The sequence below is a fragment of the Magnolia sinica genome, chromosome 13 (assembly GCF_029962835.1).
Source record: "Magnolia sinica isolate HGM2019 chromosome 13, MsV1, whole genome shotgun sequence".
Classification (NCBI taxonomy): domain Eukaryota; kingdom Viridiplantae; phylum Streptophyta; class Magnoliopsida; order Magnoliales; family Magnoliaceae; genus Magnolia; species Magnolia sinica.
In genome coordinates this window covers 44,854,488-44,877,913 of record NC_080585.1, presented here as the reverse complement: position 1 = coordinate 44,877,913, position 23,426 = coordinate 44,854,488, and the positions used below count along the sequence as shown (strand labels likewise).

At 40.2% G+C, this 23,426-nt stretch overlaps 1 protein-coding gene across 1 annotated transcript in view; it reads right to left on the bottom strand.

Moving 5' to 3' along the window:
• Nucleotides 1-7,665: 7,665 nt before the first annotated feature.
• The window catches only part of LOC131223697 (vesicle transport v-SNARE 11-like), a 49,854-nt gene continuing 34,093 nt past the window's right edge, over nucleotides 7,666-23,426 (bottom strand). The window contains exon 6 of the mRNA XM_058219167.1: nucleotides 7,666-8,012. Within this exon, the coding sequence (XP_058075150.1) occupies nucleotides 7,860-8,012 (153 nt within the window). The 3' untranslated portion in view covers nucleotides 7,666-7,859. The remainder of the gene's footprint in view (nucleotides 8,013-23,426) is intronic.

The following is a 23,426-nucleotide window of genomic DNA, read 5'->3' as shown; positions in this document are numbered from 1 at the left end:
ACCCCTTTCCTTTTCTTTTTCAATTACTATTTCACCTCTGTCTATCATCTGTTGTATTATACACTTCAATGTATAGCAATTCTCCGTCGGATGTCCCACCAGGCGATGATAGCAGTAAAAATATCTCTCTCTGGTTCTTGTCACATCCTCAGGGCGCTTGGGTTCTGGTAGTTCAATCGTATCAGCTTTTAGTAGTTGGTTCATCATAGGAATGACATCTTCCTTGTCGAATGTGAACCCCTCGTGAGAATTGAGCATCCTGGGCTTCTTTCCACTGTATATATTCCTTGATAAGTTCCATTCTTCTTTTCGTTCTGGCCTCTTTTCCCTTGTGTCTCTTGTAACTTTGCTTCTCTTGTCACGATCGACGGTATTTACGGCCATTCTACTAGGCATTCTCCTAGCTGTCTCATGATGAAACGCTGGCATCTTGCAAGTCATCAATTCCAAGGCATGAGCCTTGGTGGCTAGGTCACGGAAAGTTCTGATGTCGGCGCTGGTGAGTCCAAACGCGATTCCTGTCTCCATATAATTTAGACACATTTTGACTTGTTCTTTTTCTTCCAGCAGCTGTTTACATGAGGCTCCCAATGTCTCCCATTTGTCTATAAACTTTTCTACTGGTTCTCCTTCCCTCTGCCGCATGGAGGCCAATTCTATAATACTAACATCACGTTTCGAAGAGAAGAAATTTGACATAAAAGCGTCCTGCATTTGCTCTCAAGTACGTATCGACCCTAGATCCAGGTTGGAATACCATCGAAATGCTTTGTAAGTCTGTGAGAAGGAGCCGCTATCTGAGCCACATTGTGTGCAAGAGTCGCCAAGCTTCTCTAAGGCTTATGCGCTCTTCCATTAGTATTATTTGTGCTTCTGCCATTTCATTTATACGATCCTCCGCAATTGGCAAACTTTCTTGGTTTGTCCCGGCCATATGTACTGCGGCTTCTCCGCTCTTCGATGAGGCTATAGTTGGAGTGGGGCGGGAATACGTCAACATGATAGGACTTACGAAGAGAGGGGAGGGCGGGGTTTCATTTGACTTCTCCGCGCTCCCACTGTCATTGATTGATTGGGGCGATACAGACATTAGTGGATTTTCTTGTAATGCCTTACCTTTCTGTTCTCTCGTCCATCTGACTCTTAGGGCGACCAAAGCCAGGAAATTGCGTAACGTTAACTGTAGATCTGTTCACCCTGGATATATCACAGGGGGAGTGAGTTCAGGATTCTTCCTAGCAACATTACGTGTTACCGGTCCCCTGATTCTTGTCAGTGATGAATTTGTTCTTGCCGCAATTACACCTTGGGTCCTTGTCCTCCTGCGAGTAACAACGGTCCATTCATCTCTTTCTTCCTGTGTTATGGGTGAAGTAGTTATGACTGTAACAACTGCTCATGATTCTGTTTGTTGGCTCGTTACCGTTTTATCTTCGCTACCCCCAGTTCGTTTATCGGCATACTCCACGACAAACCCTGTCGTAGTGAAGTAGAAAACTGCTTTTCCTCGAATGATTGCCATTGCTTGATTGGTTGTGGTATTCTTTTCTCTCTTCCTTCCACAACAACAAAAAGAAGCAAATTAGTACTTATATTAAGTCATATTCTACTTTGGAGATGTAAGGTAGGATGTTCCCGTTGAGAGTCGCCATTTTGGTGTCTTGAAGGCACCAAACAGTCGCGATTATTTCCCATGCAATTCTTAAGTTAATATTCAAGTGAAAAAAAATCTCCCCAAAAGAGTCGCCATTTTGTTTCGACAAGAAATAAAAGGGGTTTTGTTTGGGGAGATTTACTCAGTTTATAATTAACAGAAGAAAGCAAGAAGGATAATCACTTTATTTTATTCATTTATTTATTCCAAGTTCTTTTACATCCCATTCTCCTTTGATTCCAAAATAGAATATTTACAAATAGTAGCAGGAAGCAAATATTTGATTATATCAAATATCATGCTGAAAGCCATTGTGAATTAAAGGAGTCTATTGTGTGTTGAAGCCTTTGTGCGCCGGAGGGCTTTGTGCGCTGACGGGCTTTGTGCACTACAAGCCTTTGTGTGCAGCAAACCTTGTGCACCGCACAACGGCTGTTTCGCACGATGAACAACGAGCTCTACCTTCTCTCTCTCTTTGATCCACTCCTTTCCAATCTATTGCTAATGACCCCTTTAGAGGAGTCAAGGGGTATTTATAGCCCTCTCGCACGTGTGAATATGCCACATAAGCACTGCGCGCTCCCCCCTTGTGCGGACCTTGTTGTGCCCTCCTCCTTTGGGCGAACTCCTTTGTGCGGTAATCTGTTTCTCAATGTTAATTTCCACACAACAGTTGATTTCTGCACAACGGATGATTTCAGCTGATTTCCGCACAACAGCTCCTACTTTCTTCTTTCTCCCTCTTTGTTATGCCTCAACAGCCACTAGTACCTAGAAGAAAAAAATTGCTAATATGGTTTTGTGGGCTCAGGTTGATCTGTTGAGGAGCAAGTACGGGTTCAACATAGCTTTCAACCATTAGAAGCAACCCGATTTGAACATAGCTTTAAAATGGTAAGTATCCCAGCGTATGAGAATCTCAAACACTGTTGATTTATCTTCCTTCAAAGTATCATTGTTTGTTTGTACACAAGCCTCTTCACATGGGCCTATTGCCGATGCAAGTGTGGAATCACATTAACTCCGAAGGCTTCTGTTTATCGGAAGGGGCTGATAGGTGTGTGTGGACTACGTCGTCCTCTGGTAAATTTGAAGTTAAGACGACCTGGGACGTTAGTAGGACTATTTCCAGCAGGAAATCTTGGGCCAAATGGGTATAACACTTGAAGTTACCCCTGAAAATCTCTCTATTTGCTTGGAGGGCCCTTCACGGGGCAATTCCGGTTGATGCTCGAGTCCAAGATAAAGGGATTTGCTTGGCATCCCAATGCGACTACCGCCTCCCCTATTCCATGTTGCAGCCCGTTGAGGAAACGGTGGACCACCTCCTAGCTTCTGGGGGCCTCGCCAAGGAGGTTTGGTCCTATTTCGCTGCTCACTTTAACATCCCCATTCAGCGTATCCAATCCATGACTACTAGAGTGCTCCATTGGTGGAGAATGGATGGTTCTTCAAACGTGTTCCTCTCTCTCCATGGTCTCCTCCCTTGCCTCATTATTTGGGAAATATGGGTTGCTAGGAACAACTCGAGGTTTGATGACAAGCCAGTTTGTGGGGCCCGCACTATCAGCCAAGTCACCTGCTAATTGCAAATTATCGATCCTTCTCTCCCGAACCCCCACAAAGTCAACTCCTATCGCCAAAACACACTGCAACAGCTTGGCATCAGGTGCATTCCCAGATTTTTCAACAAACCTGAGGTTGTTAAATGGTCCAGGCCAAATGCAGGCCATGTTAAAAATCAATGTTGATGGTTCGACCACGGGTAACCCGGGCCATTCAGGTGGAGGTGGGATATGCAGAGACAGTAATGGGGATTTCATTTTCGCATTTGCCTCGAATTATGGAATAAGAACTAATTTTATGGCTGAAACAACCTCCCTTGTCAAAGGGCTGAACATGGCTATCTCGAAGGGCTTCTCATTCATTAATATGGTTAGTGACTCTAGGTGCTTGGTGGACCTCCTGAACAACGATGGCACCCCAGGTGAGGCATATTGGTATCTGTGGGCCAAATTATCCCACCTCAAGAAGCGTGCCTCCCTCAGGATCTCTTTCTCGTCGAGGGAGGCAAATGGTGTGGCGGACGGCCTTGCCAAGTTTGGCAGCGCTACCCCGGGCCGGACTGAGTTCCAATCTGCAGCTGACCTTCCGCCTCTCGCTAAGGGCTCTTACTTTCTTGATAATGTGGGATTAGGAGCAATTCAATTAGGCCGATGTAATTAGCTGTCTTTTTTTTCTTTCCCTTCTTTGTAAGTATTTGTGTGTTCATTTGATAGGATAGGTGAGGCTTTCACTCCTTTTTGTGAGGCCCACCCGAATCTCTTGTAATTTCCTAGATGGATCTAAAAAGATCAAGAGTTTTTTTTTTTAAAGCCTCTTCACATGGCTAAACACACACACCAACCATGTGTTGGACGTGCACGCTGCGAGCAGCTGAGTCACGCAATGTAAATGACTTGGGCCAGTAGTCAGGTTGGCCCACCCAATAGGCAGGCCACACATGTTAATAGAAAAATTGCCAAAATCCCACATTCTACGTGTGTGATGCCCACTTGTTTGATTGGACAACTTGATTATTCAGACAAGTCATATAACTAGTGGATCACACACTAGATGTATGGCCCAGCTGCCCCTCACAAGGCCTTTGCATGTGAATGTAGGCTCAGCAAAGCTCTGCATTGTGTGGGTGGTAATTTCAATTTTCAAAATAAAGAGTATAGCATTTAGGTCATGCTTGAAGATTCTACATGTTTTGTTTCCTGGTTCACACAAATGTTTGGAATTTATTGTCAAGTATTTTCCCAAGGCATCAATATCCACTTTGAGAACGTGGGCAGCTCAAAGCTTGATGCAGTAGTACTGAACATGAGGCTCCATGGTCTCATTGCAGAGTGTGGTATGATCTCTCAATACAACCAGGAGAATTACTGGATGGTGTGCCCAACTAGTTCTGCCTCATCACAAAGCGCGTCTGGATGGTGTTTGATTATTAATCCTCGTATTCTAAATTTCCTGAGGTGACCCGACAATATATTAAGGGAAGATTGTTTATATGGAAGACATGATCGAAGGTCTTGAGAATGCTCGGACGCAATGTCGGGAAACAAGTAATTGTTGTTTCCTGCGAGTGATTTTGAGGCATATTGAAGTAGAAAGATATGAAAAATGAACTTAAATTAGTAATAGTCCATGTTTGGATTTTACACATATGCATAGGCCTTTGGACCCTCGGATACAATGGTTTGAATATGTATTTTTAAGTTGTCCTATTTTAAACAATGTTTTATATATATATCAGCGTGTCACTCATGTATCATACCCCTAGGATACAAAAATATTGTGGGAAATATCATAGACATAACGTAATATCTACTCCTATTCTGAATGTTTTAAAATTAGAATTCTTAAACATTGAGTCGGGTTTTCGAGTCAACCCGAACCAGCTGAACATTGAGCTGGGTCTATCCCATAGACCATGCTTTCTCCTATAAACTAGAAGGAATAAAAGAAAGAATGCCCTATTGGGTAAATAAAAATAAAAATAAAAATCAATCTTGACCTGGATTGAGGTTCGATCACATGTGAGGTCCACTTTTGAATCTCTTCCTCGTGTAAACATGTATTGTTGTATTGGATGCATTCACCTCCCCAGCTTCAAGTGAACTTACCTCATTTATCTTGTCATCAAGCCTAAATAACGATCGTATGCTTTGATCTGTATAGTTGAATGAGATGCACTGAAAGTTTGTTAATTTTCATTGTTTTAAATCATCTATAGAGAGTGGTGGTGGTTGCAATCCGTTAAGCTTAAGTTTCCATGAGGTGGCTTGTATGGCATTGAGTCCAAAACATGAAAGATCTTGATCATTGGATCATTTAGGATCTGGTAAGATCTCACGGGAATAGTTAGTTATTCTTGAATGCGTGAGTTATGGTTGAAGGGATGAATACAATAGTCAATGGAGGCCACTCCATCCTTAGCTTGGTGGCTTATCTTCTTAAACAAGGAGATCTTCTTCTACCTTTATAGAGGCATGTCTAAACTTTAAAAAAAAGAAAAAAAAGAAAAAAAAGAAAAAAAGAAGAAGAGAGATGATAGATTTATTAATGAAAGGCCGAAGCCAAAAAAATACAAGAACCCAAAAACAAAGAAGAGCAAAATTACAACTGGGAAATAACTTTCAATACACTCTCCCAATCCATTACATGTGATATTGCTGTTTTGCTGATTTGTAAAACATTGATCATTCCTTTCTAACCATAAGAACCACAAACCCACACTTTTTTTTCCAGATCTCTTCGTTAATGCTGGCCCGGCATATAAGCTTATAAAAAGATTTGACTGAGAATATACCTGACTTGACCTTTAGCCATATCATCGAAACCACTCCCGCATGCATCGGGGCTACTTTGGATAGTATGCCTAAACTTCAACACCATTGTTTTATTACCACTCTAATAGCTTTTGATTTTTCTGCCCTACATAATCAATATTTTTGGCCCCTACTTAGGAAGACCATTGAATATGTTCTACCTTACAAGAGGCCAAATTATCAACAACAATCCACCTTGGTGGGAAATTTTCAAAGAGACGTTATTATACGGTGAATTCCTTTCAAGTTCACATGAGCATGCACTTCACTTTCAGATAGATAATGCTCCTTATTGGAGTTCATTTTATGTATAGTCTCCATAGAAGATAAAGTCATCAAGTCTTGCCTTTTTTGTTTCTTGAAAAATAATGAAATTTTATTAGAACAAGCTTAGAGAATATAGACAAATTACAACAAAGAAGCCCAAAGCCATGGGGAGAGATTACAGTTTGCTAAGGATTCAAGACATGAGTCCCATCCCATGAAGTCTTCAAGTCTAACAGTCAGGTATAGAGACAAATAGAAATAGTGAAAGAACATGATCTCTTATTAAGAACAAAGAGCATTAATTCATCTATGCACTAATGATACATGTGCACTGCACACTAATCTACTGATGTGAGAAACAAACTTAAATTGGCTGAGAGCTAGCCAGCACTAGTTTTGCAGTTATGCAGTGCCATGACAATATTACTGATGAGCTACAAAAGCTCATTACTGGTTCCAAACACTTTCCTAGTGAACAAGGCACTGTAGAACCCACTCTCTCGCTGTCAATAGCCGAGCCAAGGCTCTTGGCTCACTACAATTTCGTTAGCAGACTATCTGAATAAGATCAAACTAAGCAATTAAGCACAGCCCATATGATGCAAGATAACAGGTACAATAAACCAGAATGTAATAGGATAGCCTTCTCGGATCAGAGAACCATCTCAAATCTTCATAAAGTAGCCTTTTTCTGCTTAACATGCAGAAGTGGATATTCCTGCTGTCGTCTTCCATCAATTTTTACTGGAGTGCTCTGCACAAACAACCCCACAGACAAGGCATGCAAGTTACATCAATCCAGATGGTCCAATTATGCAATAGACCCCACATTGGATGTGGCATGGCCCACGATCACAATGGTCATCTGACCCCACAGTTACCCGTATTTGGAGGCGTATGAAGAAAAAGAAAACCCAACAAATATCGAGGTCTGCTAAGTGCACAGGCGTGTGCAATAAGCTCATGTACATACCACATGTGCCAGCATGGCACATGGGTGCAAGATCCAATGCATCCTGGTCTGACCTTGTACATGTTTTCCCACAAATAAATATAGTCCACTCAGCATGTGGGCCCCAATATTGGAAACAGGTGTAGGGGTTAGAAAACTTCGGCCAACTTTTTCACAGCTGTACATTTGTTTTGAAGACAGTGGCTGACCTGACCAGTGGATCAACCTGATTCTTGGGCTAGGGCACCGATATAGTAGTGCCTTTCTGATGGATCAATTGGATCTCGGATCTATCATGCCATGCTGGCACGTGAGGTGTGTACATGAGCTTTATTGCACACGTGTGAGTTTAGCAAAGCTCATAAATACCAATAAATCAAATGCAAAAAGACGGCACATCAAAGGAGGCAGGATCATCATTGGAAGGAGATCAAAACAACATATGTAAATAGAGGTGCCCTACCCAAAGCTGAAGTCCTGAGTAAACAAATTAGGATCTTATTACACACATGACACACAACAGAAAAGCAAAAGAGAAAAACTTCAAATATTAACATTCAAGCAATCAGAGAATGCAAACCATGAAGTTCCCAAGTCCAATGAACGGCCGCTAATGAGAGAGCTTAAAATAGAGGATTAAGATGATTGCCAACACAAGTGCTCCGATGATGGACCCGACAATCCACTTGTTTCGACTCATCCTTCTAGACATGGCAGTGAGGATTTTCTTACTCTTGCCAATGTTGTCATCTACCCCATGAAGCTGCAAAATGGAGACCAGGGACAACTCTCAGAATGGATACCTTCTGCCGGGGGCAGAGAATTTCGAAGTAAGTCTTCCAATCTCTTGATAGTTGTAGTGAAGGAAAGAAAGCAAGGCAAGCATGATACATTTCATCACAACAATTCTAGAGAAGCTAATGATTCAACAGTAAGTTCACCAAAGATGGGGTTAGTTACCCACGCTTATTTCGCCTCCCTTTTTATTAATTAATTAAAATTACCAATAGGAAAAAGTTCAAACCAAATTTTGTGGATGTCGAGGGATAGCTGTCATCTCTTATTTTGGGATAACATTTCAGCAAGAGATGAAGAAGCAACTGTCTATTACACTACTTTTTTTCAATGAATTCTCAAGCTCATGTCAGTATACTTTCTTGTTTAAGTTCTATACAAGGTCACAACATTTTTCTTGCACCTGTTAGGAGCATATTACCAGAGTACACGAGCACCCATTGAACGAAAAAGGTATGGATCAGGTTTAAAAGATTCTTGTGAACCCATATTTCTCAGTATAAAGATTTGGCAAGGATTGTATCTTAGCATGTGGGCCCCATTCAGTGGCAACAAACTGGACCATGAGTTGTGAGGAAGGCAAAATGAACTCCTGCTTATGATTTTGGGATCTGTGGTGATTTCTGGTGTATTTTGCATTTTATTTATTCTTTTCTTTAAGGCATTGGTTATGGGTAAAGTACATATACTCGTTCCACAGGTGTGCAGAATAAGAGGCCTAGACTGGGTCCCACTCCAAACTCAAATGTATAACCATGTTAAAACATTTTCACAATCACAAGAGCACAACTGATTGATTATTATGTAATCTGAACTATTCAAAACCAAGATTGGAGAACTGATGCAGCAGTATTAGACAGGCCACGGTAAAGAATAAGCAGCCATCAAAGCCACAATGAATAGATGTGGATAAAAGAGGTTCTCAATCTTCAACCTGTATGGAACCAGGCCATGCAATTTACAGGAGGAATAATTTTGAGTGCCCCTGAGCTTGTTTCAAAGGCCAGTCTGAAACCTAATAATGCTATTTTGTAAGTTCTGCACGATTTCATCGCTTTTGGCCTAAAAATATGGCAGCAGGATTAGCTAGGAAAGTTATGACGAATTTTGAGGGTTTTTTTTTTTTTTTTTAATTTAAAAAAAAGGTTTCTAAGGGTATTTTAGTATCTTATACAGATCAGAAGAAAGACAATTTTTAATGTTATAAATGTTATGTTGTTCTTCATGTGATTGGAAACTTCATACTATTGGAATGAGTTCGGGGCGTCTGCAACTGCCCTTGCAAGAGGTTTTACTTGGGTCTCCAGTCTCCCTCATGGAGTGTAGGGTCGGTTTGGTTCTGATGGCAGCAAAAGATCAAAATTTGAATAGATAAGCTGGGCTCAATCCAAATACCTCAATGTCGAAACATGCCATGTCTACTCTTGAGCTGTGGGTTCAAACCCTTTTTTAATTTTAAATTTTTAAAAAATGAGGTAGCATGGAAAAGACAGGCATATAGAGGTGCCTGAAAAGTTTTATCACTTGAAAGAAGGCGACGTGCCTGACGAATGGTTCATATTGCACTCAGATTTTCCATTAAAAGAAGTACAAAATTGCATTTTTACTGGTGATTTTTTACTTTTCAGGTGAAAGAATTACTAGGGACAAGGTCTTGTCCAACTACTTTATGAAAATAACAATTTTTCATTTGACATCCAAATGTTTGTTGGCATCCAATTCCAAATGGGCCATTAGACATTGATGATAAACAGTGTTCTATTCTATGCTTCATCAAACCACTAATTTGTTCTCGATGGGTGGGTGGGATTTTTTTTTTTCGTATCAGGTTCACTTTAAACTTTTAACTAGAAGATATGGAGTTCAAACCTGTGTAAATCTAGAGTTTCAGTCTACAGGAAGGATGATCATTTACGAGAATATTATTGCTGTAGACGCCACCTTTTATCCAGTGTCTTTTATGAACAGTGCAAAACTTACTTTCCCAACTTAGACCATGCACGTACCGACTGAGATTTTGAGGACGAAAATACCCTTGGTTTTCACTGCCATTCCTTTCACTCCCTTGCCTCGCTCCATTTCCCAAAAAAAAAAAGAGACAAAAAACCCTTTTCCTGCATGAAAATCCCTTCCTTGGATCGCATCATCCTCTCATTGGATTGCACCCTCTCCATACTTCTGCATTAAATCAATTTTCTGAAAATGGTCCCTCCACGGAAGAAAGCACGCACCACAGGTATAATTTAATATATTTCCCTAGACGGTGTAAATTTTTTGTGGGCCATTGAATTGCTGGATGAAGCTTGCATCTTGGTTTTCTGTTCATCCATGTAAAAATCATCCTATGAACATGATGGATTACAAATAAAACATCATTGTGGGGCATATCAAGGTTTCTACGGTGGAATCACTGTTTCCTGTGGTATGATTCACTTGATATTTGGATATGCTACGATTTTGGGCTCAAACCCTTACTTTAAATGGAAAAATGGATGAACGCTGTGGATAGTCCACATACATTCAAGGCGGGCCCAACTCAGAGCGTACTGTGCAAACTAATTTCCAATTTGCGAGAGTTTTTGGTCCATTTGACCTACTTCTTGGCAATATGCTTGAGTTGTTTCCGACATTCCCAGTTCATGATTGGTGAAATTCCCTGAGCAATTCATAAATGTGACAGAGATATCATAAAAATATGATGGGGAACTTCCATGGATTCATGTAATGAAACGGAAAATTTTATGAACCGCTCGGTCAATTTCGTTAACTGCTCGGTCAACTTCACTGAAGAGAAATTGAATTTCAAGTGAAGCTCGTTCAATTATGTGTTAGGCTAGTTCAATTTCATTTAAATTTCATTTAAAGTTCATTCAAATTCGTGTTAGCCTCGCAAAATTTCAAGTTAGCCTCGCTGAATTTCAAGTCAGCCTTGCTCAAATTCAAGTTAGCCTCGCTCAATTTCGTGTGAAGCTCATTCAATTATGTGTTAGGCTAGTTCAATTTCATTTAAAGTTCATTCAAATTCAAGTTAGCCTCGCTGAATTTCAAGTTAGCCTCACTTAATTTCAAGCTTGCCTCGCTCAAATTCATGTTTCCCTTGCTCAATTTCTAGGTTGCCTCGCTCAATTTCTAGTTTGCCTCGCTCAATTTTCAGTTTGCCTCGTTCAATTTCTTGTTTGTCTCGCTGAATTTCATGTTTCCCTCACTATCTACTTTGCCTCACTCAATTTCTAGGTTGCCTCGCTCAATTTTTACCTTGCCTCGCTCAATTTCTTGGTTCCCTTACACAATTTTCAGCTTGCCTCGCTCAATTTCTAGGTTGTCTCGCTCAATCTTCACCTTGCCTCGCTCAATTTCTAGTTTGCCTTGCTCAAATTTCAGTTTGCCTCGCTCATTTTCTAGTTTGCCTCGCTGAATTTCATGTTTCCCTTACTCACTTTCTACTTTGCCTCGCTCAATTTCTAGGTTGCCTCGCTCAATTTTTAGCTTGCCTCGCTCATTTTCTAGGTTGCCACGTTCAATTTTCACCTTGCCTCGCTCAATTTCTAGGTTGCCTCGCTAAACTTTCAGCTTGACTCGCTCAATTTCTAGTTTGCCTCGCTCATCTTCTAACTTGCCTCGCTGAATTTCATGTTTCCCTCACCCATTTTCTACTTTGTTTCGCTCAATTTTTAGTTTGCCTCGCTCAATTTCTAGGTTGCCTCGCATAAATTCAAACTCCTCTCACTCAATTTCATGTTTCCCTCATTGAATTTTCGATTTGCCTCACTCAATTTCATGTTTCCCCAAAACAATTTCTAGTTTGCCTTCCTTAATTTCCAGTTTGCCTCGATCAACTTCTAATTTGTCTCGATCAAATTCATGCTTGCCTCGCTTAATTTCACTTTAGTCTTATTCGATTTATGTTGAAGCTCGCTCAATTTCATCAAGATCTTGATTGATTTCAACTATGTTTAATTTTTTGCAGTATGATTCATTAATTATCTAGTGAACTTTATTTTTGATATATTTTCCAATTCATGTTTGTAGGTGACGATTCTTGTTCTCAATTCTCAAACTCATCCTCTAAGTGTTCATTGAAATGATGGTTTGACACGGTGAAGGGTGGATTAGAGAAGAATGATACTCGGCTAAGCTTGTTTAAGCAATCCCCATTTTCCTTTTTATTGCACCTCTCATCCTTTCGATTTATAGGGGCTTTATTTCACCTTCTTTTTGTAAGATATAAAGGTGATCTTATATTTGAGATACAGGGGACACGGTTGCAATTCATGGAGATGGACTTTGCCCTCATAACAAGGCTTAAGACTAGGAAGCTTACAATACCGAAAAAACGTCCCATCAGGAGTACATTAATGGACAAATACTTCAAAGAATATCCAGTTTTAAAGAAGCATTTATTAGATGTGTTTAATAAATTAGTTGACACCAATAAGCACGAGGATGTCGTGAAGGTTGCCCTACTCGTGTGTAGAGTGGTTTGTTAGGGGAACCGAATCGAAAACTATGTAACATAGATTATATGTACCTAGTAGACTCTATAGAGGATTTCTATAGCTATCCTTGGGGTAGTTTGGCCTACAATACAATGTTGCAAGGGGTCGTAGTTGTTGTGATGGCATCAGGTGCGGTTCGCTACAATGTATGTTGTTGTCTTTCCTCTGCAAGTAAGAACTCTTTCTTTATTCTACATGATTATATTCAATTGTGGATTTTTAACCTCATGCAATCTCATTATAACAGATATGGGTTGTAGAGAGATTACCGGCCCTACGAGAGTGTGTTATTTCGTATGTTCCCTCGCAAATTCCACACTTCATTCAATATCGAGGCTGTAAGGGTTGGAAGTACAACAAAATACATGAAATTTTTGCGAGTAAAGTTGTGAGTATATGTATTTCTCCGCTGTTCACTTTGCATAATTTGACACTTACACTCTGTATATTAACATCAGTCTGGGTTCTTTTGCAGACTTTATTAATAAAGAACTTGGAACCCACCCTACGAGAATGGGAAACGGACGCCATTTGCTTGGTTCGTGATAGTTTTCAGGTGAGATGGTATGAACGTTTAATTAAATTTTTAGTTGTTTAATTCACCGTTCTGTAAACCCAATGTCATGATAAAAGTATCCCGACTCTTATATCTCCATTGATACATTTTGTAGGTCATTGAAACCCAAGATGAGGATGAGGATGAGGACGACGACAGTGATTGTGGGGATGAGGGTAACGAGAATGATGACGAGGATGAGGAGGGATCATTGAAAAGTGATGAAAAAGGCGTACAGGGAGAGGGATCCGGGGGGGGGATATCGTGAAGCCAGCTCTTTTGATGGATGAATTTATGGTTGAGAGAGAAGAGTAGAAGGAGAGGGAGGAGTTGAAGAAGGAGAGGGATGAGCTAAGGAAAGAGAAGGAAGAGTTGAGAAGGAGAGGAGAGGCTCGATGAGAGGGAGGCATTGCTGAAAGAGAAGGAAGTGTTGAAGATGGAGAGAGAAGATCTGAAAGAGATATCGCAGTTGAAGAAGGAGAAAGAATTGTTTTTTAAGGAGAAAGAGGAGTTGAATAGGTGGATGTGTGAGTTATTGATAGAGAGTGAAAGTTTAGTAAAGGAGAGGGAGGACTTGAAGAAGGAGAAAGAAGATTTCTGTACACAGAGGGGGTAGTTTTTAAGGGAGGAGGATGAGGAGTTGAAGAAGAAAGGGGAAGTAGAGGATATGAAAGAGAAAGAACAGGGAAATGGAGAGTTGGAGGTGCAATCGTATAGTATGGTCAAGCGTACTCTATTGGATGAAGTACTCGTTTCTCCTCCCGTTTATCGAAGGAGATCTAAAAGGGTAATGAAGTCGTCCTATTATATGGTTTCTCCATTCTTGTCCCCGTCTTCGATCGATACAACCCCTAACGTGGTGAGCTGACCTGAGGAAGCTGCAAACTTTCCTACATCTCCGATATCATTTCTTCTACAGATGGATCCATTCAGGATGCTATCAACGGATGAATTGAAAGAATTAGAGAACTAGTATGAAGCAAATAAGGAGACGGAAGTGGCTTCATGGTTCAATTCTATATGGGTAGAGGATGCATGGGTTGATAGCGTGGTAAGCATTCCTAATTGAGTGTCTATATACATTGAATTTCATATATTTATCTCTTATATTCGATTATTGCTAAATCATACTATTCTGTGGATTAGGCTATCGATAAATATATCGTATTCATAGAGGAAAGGCAGTCTAACCTTTCAATTGTATATCCTTAGGATTGCAAGTTTTGTCTCACGTATTTTACGGTAAATGTTTACTTCGGACTATCGCTAATCTGTTTTCCTTTTAATTCATTTTTTTGCTACTTGTATTGATCTTTGATTGCGTTTGTAATAGCAATGCCTTCAAGCATGCTGAATTTGAAAACATATCGGAACTCCAAGTCTGCTTCGGAACGTGCGAAGTTGGAAAGCGAGATGAGCAATGTCTACGCAGTTGCCAAGCAGCGGGATAAACCATACGCTAAGGCCATTTGGTGTTGTGAATAGGTAATACATTCGTCACATAACATCAAGCCTAGTTATAATGTGTTCTATGATCATATTTTTACTAATATATTAATTTCTTAAACATGGACAGATTTATGTGCCCGTGAACCATGATAATTCTCATTGGTTCTTGATGGTCGTTTATCCAAGAAAATGAGAGATTGTTATTATTGATAGCTTATGCACAAATGCACTCGTAAAGTATAAGCAGAAGATCAAATTGATGATGGAGGTGCTCTACATTCTCTTCCATGCCACCGAAGACGTCATTGCGCACGAAGGGAAAACGTGGACCGCCAAAGAAGAGAAATCGGTGCCGAAGCAAAGCAATGGTTATGACTGCAGCATATTTGTAATGAAATTCATCGACATACTGTGCAGCGGTCGCACCTTGGAGGGAATAGACATACAAAAATTCACTGCCATTTGGAGGAAGTCGATAGCGTACGATTGTTTGTTTGTAACCTATAAATGACACTTGTCGTAGGCAAGGGATGAAGAGGGAAATTTTGTGGAATGTTGTATTATATATAGTGTTTGATATACCCCATACAATTTGTTCATGAAAATTTATAATGAATGAAAATTCATAACCTATAAATGTTCCCTCGCTCAACTTTCATGTTTGCTTTGTTGAATTTCTAGTTTCCCTCGCTCACTTTCTACTTTTCCTCACTCAATTTCTAGTTTGCCTCGTTGAATTTTCAGCTTGCCTCGCTCAATTTTTAGCTTTCCTCACTCAAATTCCATGTTTGCCTCGCTTAATTCTATGTTGCCTCGCTCAATTTCTAGGTTGCCTTGCTCAATCTCTATGTTGCCTCGCTCATTTTTCAGTTTGCCTCGCTCAATTTCTAAGTTGCCTCGCTGAATTTTCAGTTTGCCTCACTCAATTTCTAGGTTGGCTAGCTCAATTTCTAAGTTGCCTAGCTGAATTTATAGTTTGTCTCGCTCAATTTCTAGGTTGCCTTGCTCAATTTCTATGTTGCCTCACTCAATTTCTAGGTTGCCCCGCTCATTTTTTAGTTTATGTCGCTGAATTTCTAAGTTGCCTCGCTGAATTTTCAGTTTGCCTCGCTGAATTTCTAGGTTGCCTCGCTCAATTTCTAAGCTGAAAATTGAGCCATGCAAACAAAGAATTCAGCGAGGAAAACATGAAATTCAGAAGATGGCAAGCTTGCCATGATCAAGGCAACCTAATAATTGAGCGAGGCAACCTATAAATTCAGCGAGGCATGCTGAATTTGATTCAGGGAAACATGAAGTTGAGCGAGGCAAGGTGAAAATTGAGCGAGGCAACCTACAAATCAAGCGAGGCAAGCTGAAAATTGAGCAAGGCAAATAAGGAATTCAGCGAGGCAAACTACAAATTCAATGAGGCAAGCTTGCCATGATCGAGGAAAGTCCAATAAGTTCAAAACTATAGGAAATTATGGGCCTCACTGGGCTTGAGATCAAGGTGTCCTGTATCGGTATCGGTTGGCGTAACAGTGACCTCCAAAACCGATACGGATACGGGGGCGTAACGGCCCGTAACGGCACAAAAAAAAATTTTTGCTAAACAAATATGAAAAAATATCGATTAAATCCAGAATATTCTAAGCATTCCAAATATGCATTCATTTATAAATTGGAACATGTTTATGGTGGTGTAACAGTCCACTCTTTGGTGAGAAGTTGTATCGGACTGTCTGATGAATTTATGAACCAGATAACCTGAATTTGACTACAAAATTCATATATTTAATTTTCTAACTATCTACAATCAATGATAGATATATTAGAATGAATGTAATATGAAAATATCTTACATTTAGGTGTTTGCAATTATTTTTGAGGGCCAAAATTCATGCGTAAATAGAAAAAAATATTAAAAAAATATAAATTAGCACCCCAAATATGTAAAATGCACATTAACATGTTCTACTATGATTAACACATCATATGACATCATTAAAACAGCAAAAGAATCATTAAAAAATGAATTTTTGAATTTTCAAAAAAAGGGCCGAAATAAATGCGTAAATAGAAAAAAAATATTAAAAAAATATAAAATGGCACCCCAAATATGTAAAATGCACATTAACATATTCTACTATCATTAACACATCATATGGCATCATTAAAACAGCAAAAGAATCATTAAAAAATGATTTTTCGAATTTTCAAAAAAAGGGCCGAAATAAATGCGTAAATAGAAAAAAATATTTAAAAAAATATAAAATGGCACCCCAAATCTATAAAATGCATATTAACATGTTCTACTATAATTAACACATCATATGGCATCATTAAAACAGCAAAAGAATTATTAAAAAATGATTTTTCGAATTTTCAAAAAAAAGGGCCAAAATAAATGCGTAAATAGAAAAAAATATATAAAATATATAAAATGGCACCCCAAATCTGTAAAATGCACGTTAACATGTTCTACTATGATTAACACATCATATGGCATCATTAAAACAGCAAAAGAGTCATTAAAAAATGATTTTTCGAATTTTCAAAAAAAGGGCCAAAATAAATGCGTAAATAGAAAAAAATATTAAAAAAATATAAAATGGCACCCCAAATATGTAAAATGCACATTAACATGTTCTACCATGATTAACACATCAAATGGCATGATTAAAACAGCAAAACAACCATTAAAAATTGATTTTTCGAATTTTAAAAAAAGGGGCCAAAATTCATGCGTAAATAGGAAAAATATAAAAAAATTATTAAATGGCACCCCAAATCTGTAAAATGCACATTAACATGTTCTACTATGATTAACACATCATATGACATGATTAAAACAGCAAAACATATTAAAAAAAGTATAAATACCTATTTTTGACGAATTTCTGAAAAATGGCCCACCGAGCTTTGATTCAAAAAAATCTGTAATATAATGTGTTTTTATCTCAAATACCTAGCCAAACTTGGTCGAAATTAGTAGTAGGAGTGAGAAACAGTTTGGAAGTAAGAGGTTTCAAAAAAATAGCAAAAACAGAGCTTAAAATGAAGAAAAAAAAAGTTACCGTTACGGACCCGTAACGGGCCGTAACGGGCCCGTATCGGCCGATACGGGTACAAAATCGTGTAACGGCCAATACGACCCCGAAACGCGTAACGGTTCCCACCGTTACCGTTACGTATCGGCCTATACGTAACCGTTTTGGCACACCATGCTTAAGATCCATTGCGGACAATAGACCCAAAATGTGCCTCGAGCCATGCCCTTTGCAGTTTCAAGGCAGCTCTTGAACTGCGTGACTCTCCGGAATCTAAAGCCCATAACCTGAAATTTAAATGATTGGCCCCGCCGCTAAATGCTAAGTTACGGTTTTCCAACCGTTAAATTACATCCAAACTCGAGTCACAGACCGGGGATATTTCCCTACTCTTATTCGCAGAGCTAGAGCCCTGATCGAACCACAGTGACCGTTGATCGCAAATCAGGCCCCTGTGCTAAATCGAGTCATCCGTTTGCCATCAAACCCGGAAAAACCCTTCGTTTGACAATGGAACACCTGCCCCATGACACGTGTGGGCCAAGTGACCACCGGGATGCCCCAAGGACTAGAAATCTACCCACTAGGGTATATATGTTAGAAAAAGATTACCTGGGGCCAATTAGACAAATATTCAGACTATAAAAGCTCTAAAAACTCTCCCTCACATCCATACTCATTTTCTGCAAGGAGGAGAAAGAAAGAGAAGAGAGTAGAGAGTGAGAAGGAGCTCAATCCCACATTGGAGCCCGCGACTCGGCCGCCGTAGAGTTCGGCGCGCCCACGCCAGGACCCAACTTATGTGGGGCCCCCTTTCTTACCATTTTTAACACCCTCCCAACCCTAGGGCTACCCATTTCTCCCATCCATATGAAAATTTTCAACTCTCCCTCCCTCAAAAACCCAAATCCCATACTTTCAAACCCATCAAATCCCCCCCACCAAACCCATACCTTAAATCCTTCCACCTCTAGCTCCATTGCCACAGGAACCATACTAGCTATCACCATATCACTATCTCTCCCTAAACTCTTCTTCTCTAAAATCAATCCTGCTCTCACACTCCTTTCTTCTAAAACCCATTACGTAGCAAGGAAGGAGGATGGCCCTCCTTGCAACCCTCTCATCCTTTTTCTCCATTTCCTTAGTTCTTTCCCTCATAGGAAAGAAAAGAGCGGCCCCTGATCAAGCGGGGCCAAGCCATGGGAGAAGATCGAAGGGAAAACAAGACAACCAAGCGGGGCCAAGCCGTGAGAGAAGGTCGAAGAGGAACGAACATGATCAAGTGGAGTCAAGCCGTGAGAGAAGGTTGAAGAGAAACTAAGATGATCAAGCGGGACCGAGCCTCGAAATAAGGACGAAGAGAGATTTTGACACTCTAGCTTCCCTCGCATGAGTGGCGCCGCCCGACATAGAATGCGGCAGATTTAGGGATCAAAAGGTAGGGTTCGAGGAAAATGTGGACAAGAACTTGTTCGGCACGTATGATTTGCTCGACCACCTCCTACACAATGGTTGGGGACTGATGTTTGAAGCAAAATACTGCGCCAATGAGAATCTAGTGCGAGCGTTCTACACACGAATTTGAGATCCTAAGCTCAAACCTCTTGGATTCAACATTGGCGTTGGCAAACAAAAGGCACACGTTAGTGTGGAAACCATTGCTTCCCTACTCGGTGTGGAGCGCAACAATGTGCACGTCGAGGAAAGTAACTTAAGGGAGAAGGGGGCAAGGGACGAGCGCTTGCCACTTGTGTGGCCAACTCAATGAATGGAGAAGAGGTAGCAGCATCAAAGCTAGAACTCTAACACCTGACTAGCGCCTGCTACACTGCATATGCACGTATAACGTGTACCCAAGAGCTAGCAACCGTTCTGAGTGTTCTCGGTTTATGGTAGAATTCCTCTACCAGGTGGGGCAAGAAGAGAAGGTGTCTCCCCACTCTTGTGCTGAGGCAGATTGTGAAGGCCGCGTTGGCAACCCGTGAAAAATTAGGGCTTCCATTTGGCCGTTTGATTTGTAGGTTGTCACACCAATACGGATACAGACAGCTAGATAGGATCCCATACCTAATTAAGGTGATCAACGAGGACACCTTAAATCGTATGTTGATAAGCTCTAAATAGCAAAGGGCTCGCATTATAGAGTTCGGGGATGAAGAAGAAGAAGAAGATTTTGAAGAAGGGGAAGACGAGGAAGAAGTAAGGGCGAAGAGCGACTCACCACTCGAGGTGTGCGCGAGGGCCTGGACGCACTCAACGCTAGGATGGCCATGATAGAAGAAAACTAGGGGAACCTAGAAAAGAGAATTAAAAAGATGTATCGCACCATGAAGGCGATAATGTGTTGTGTCCAGAAGGAGGGAGAGCCCCCTCCTTCACCCGCCTCGGAGGACCAGTAGTTAGTACCGATGATAGTTAATCACTTAATGTTCAAGTAGTTAGGATTTGCTTTACATTTTGGCATGTAATGACCAGTTTCTGCTTTGATTAGGTTGTAGTTTTCGCATGGCTAAGTGACTAGTAACCCTAGTATTTCCTGTGCAAGTATTGTAACAACCCATGTTTCAATTTCCATTTTGACTTATGACAATACATACATTTATTTAAATTGCATTTGGCTTGTGGCCTTGATGAGTAATCATTAATACTATAAAGCACTGTACTTTTATGTGAACAACATTACCATCACTGGAAGTAATGAAGTGTTATTAAAAGATTTAGGCAATTTACATTATTTATTGGAAATCAAGGCTGTGCCATATATTCAAATTCCACGCCATGCTTGGGCAGTTGGTCGTTGCTTATTCCCACTTGTAATGGCAATGCCATATATTCAAATTCCACGCCATGCTCCTTAGCCACACTATCCACGTGTGTTGTTCTATTAATGTGTTGCATTGTCTCGATGACTAAAGGGATGAATTTATCCGAATGCTCAAACTGTGTTGCCAGGAACTCTCTCACATCATCGTCATCTTCGATTTCGGTTGGAGGGATTGATTCGTTTGAGCAAGGATACAATACTTTCATCCTAATATCACAATCTGTTGGTTTACTCTTAATGATCCTGTAAATTCTAGATAGAAGCTCCTCGTACGTAGTCTCGACACGTAGCGTAAAAGTTTTCGAATTTCCACCCATGTACGAGTATCGCTTGTTTTCACATTCTAACTCCCCACCATAACAGCAGATGATTCTCGTAGCCATTATCTGAAAACCAATACAATGACATATTATCAATGAAACTCGATTAAATAATAGAGGACCAAGAACTCACTTTCCATAATAGATGAGGATGACACAGAGTTTAAGGAAATAAATAGAAAGCAATGCGTTAAAATTTCAAATAAATAACTAGAGCTTATATGGATTAGGGCTTCAAAGATACGAATGATTTCATGTGGTGCTCATTAAATTCAGCAACGCTATCTATCATGGAATTGAGCGAGGCAAACTAGAAATTGAGCGAGGGAAGCACGAAAATTCAGCGAGGCAAACTAGAAATTGAGCGAGGGAAGCATGAAAATTCAGCGAGGCAAACTAGAAATTGAGCGAGACAAACTAGAAATTGAGCGAGGCAAACATGAAATTCAGCTATGCAAGCAAACAGGAAATTGAGCGAGGCAAACACGATATTCAGATGAAATAAGACAAACCCTAAACAATCAAGCACTTGATAAATTTGAGCAAGCTTCAGATAAAATAGAATAAACCTCAACTAAAATTAAGAGAGGCAAACATGAAATTGATTGAGGCAAGCACTAAATTGAGCGAAGCAAACATGCATTTCAACGAGGCAAACATGCATTTCAACGAGGTAAACTACAAATTGAGCGAGGGAAACATGAAATTGAGTGAGGGAAGTTCGAATTTGAGTGAGGCAAAACAAATAATTGAGCGAAGGAAGCATGGAAATTCAGCGACGCAACCTAGAAATTGAATGAGGCAAACTAGAAATTCAGCGAGGGAAGAGCAAAAATTGAGTGAGGCAAACATCAAATTGAGCGTGACAAGCTAGAAATTGAGCAACGCAAACACGAAATTCAGTAAGACAAAAATGAAATTCATCGAGGCAAACATGAAATTTATCGAGGTAAACATTAAATTGAGTGAGCATAGTATGAAATTGAGCTTGACAAACATTAAATTGAGCGAGTATAGTATGAAATTGAGCTGGGCAAACATTAAATTGAGCGAGCCTAGCATGGAAATGAGATGGGCAAACATTAAATTGAGTGAGCCTAGCATGAAATTGAGCTGGGCAAACATTAAATTGAGCGAGCCTAGCATGAAATTGAGCTAGGCAAACATTAAATTGAGCAAGCCTAGCATGAAATTGAGCTGGGCAAACATTAAATTGAGTGAGCCTAGCATGAAATTTATCGAGGCAAACATTAAATTGAGCGAGCTTAGCATGAAATTTATCGAGGCAAACATTAAATTGAGCAAGACTAGCATGAAATTGCGCTAGGCAAACATTAAATTGAGCAAGAGTAGTATGAAATTGAGTGAGCCCTAACATGAAATTGAGTGAGCTTTAAATGGAATTGAGCGAGTTTCACATGAATTTGAACAATCAACGCATAAAATTGACTAAGCCTAACAAATGAATTTTTTTATTTTTTATTTTTAGAAGCAACGCAAGAATTCATTAAAAAGGAACAGCAAAAACAAATAAAGGAGGACTGCTGAGATGGCAAACACCCCTAACAAACAAAAAAGGAAAAATCATCTCTATTCAACTCCTTCACATTGACTGCCCAATCTATGACCAATGATTTAAACCTAGTTCCCACCCTCTTTGTTGACGAAGATCGATCGTTAAAACATCTGTTGTTTCATTCCTACCAGATAGCCCACCAAATGGCAAAAATAGTCATTTGCCAGATGATCGATTTAGATTTTCCAAGCTTGGAGCCATTCCACGCAATCACCAAATTAGCTGCCGACTCCGGCATGCACCAGGGCATAGAGAAAAGATGACAGAACTCCATCAGGATGGACCAAGTAAAAGAGCAATGAACCAACAAATGGTTCACAGATTCCGCTTGATTCATACAGCATGGGCACCTGTTGACGATCTGCATTCCACGCTTGGCTAGGTTGTCTATAGTAAGGATTTTGTTACGGGCCACAAGCCAACGAAAACATTTAATCTTAGGCAGAACTTGGAAGTTTCAGATAAAAGGAACCACATCAAATTGAGGTTGAGCTGCAGGATAGATAGCTATGTATAGGGATCGAACTGAGAAGGTCGCATTTTTTTCAAGCAACCAATTGATGCTGTCCTGAAGCGAAGGGATAGGCTTGGAATTCGAAATGAACTCAAGGAGGGCCGTGTATTCATCGGCCTCATTATCATCCATATTTCTGAAACACTTGATATCCCACACAAACTGGTTGGAGGAAAAATAACCGCAGTTGTTGATGAAAATACCTCTTTCAGGGGAGAGGCAATAGATCTGCTGGAAAAGGAGGTTGAGAGGCTTATCTCCAATCCAAAAATCTTCCCAAAACCGGATCGTTGAACCATTGCCTAGAACATACCTGCTGTTAGATATAACGGGAGATTTGGTTTTGAGAATTCCTTTCCAGATGTGAGAGGCTTTATAGAGAGATTTATCTGAAGGCCACCAGTTACCATGAGAAGTACCGTACTTCCCTCTAACAATCAAAGACCAGAGGGAAAGTTGATTGGAAGCAAAACGGCAAACCCATTTCCCCAGCAGCGCCGAGTTCATAATCTTCAAAATTTTCACATTCACTCCACCCTCACTGAAAACCTTACACACCTGATTCCATTCAAGAAGGTGAATCTTGCCCTGATTTTCCTTACCAAACCACAG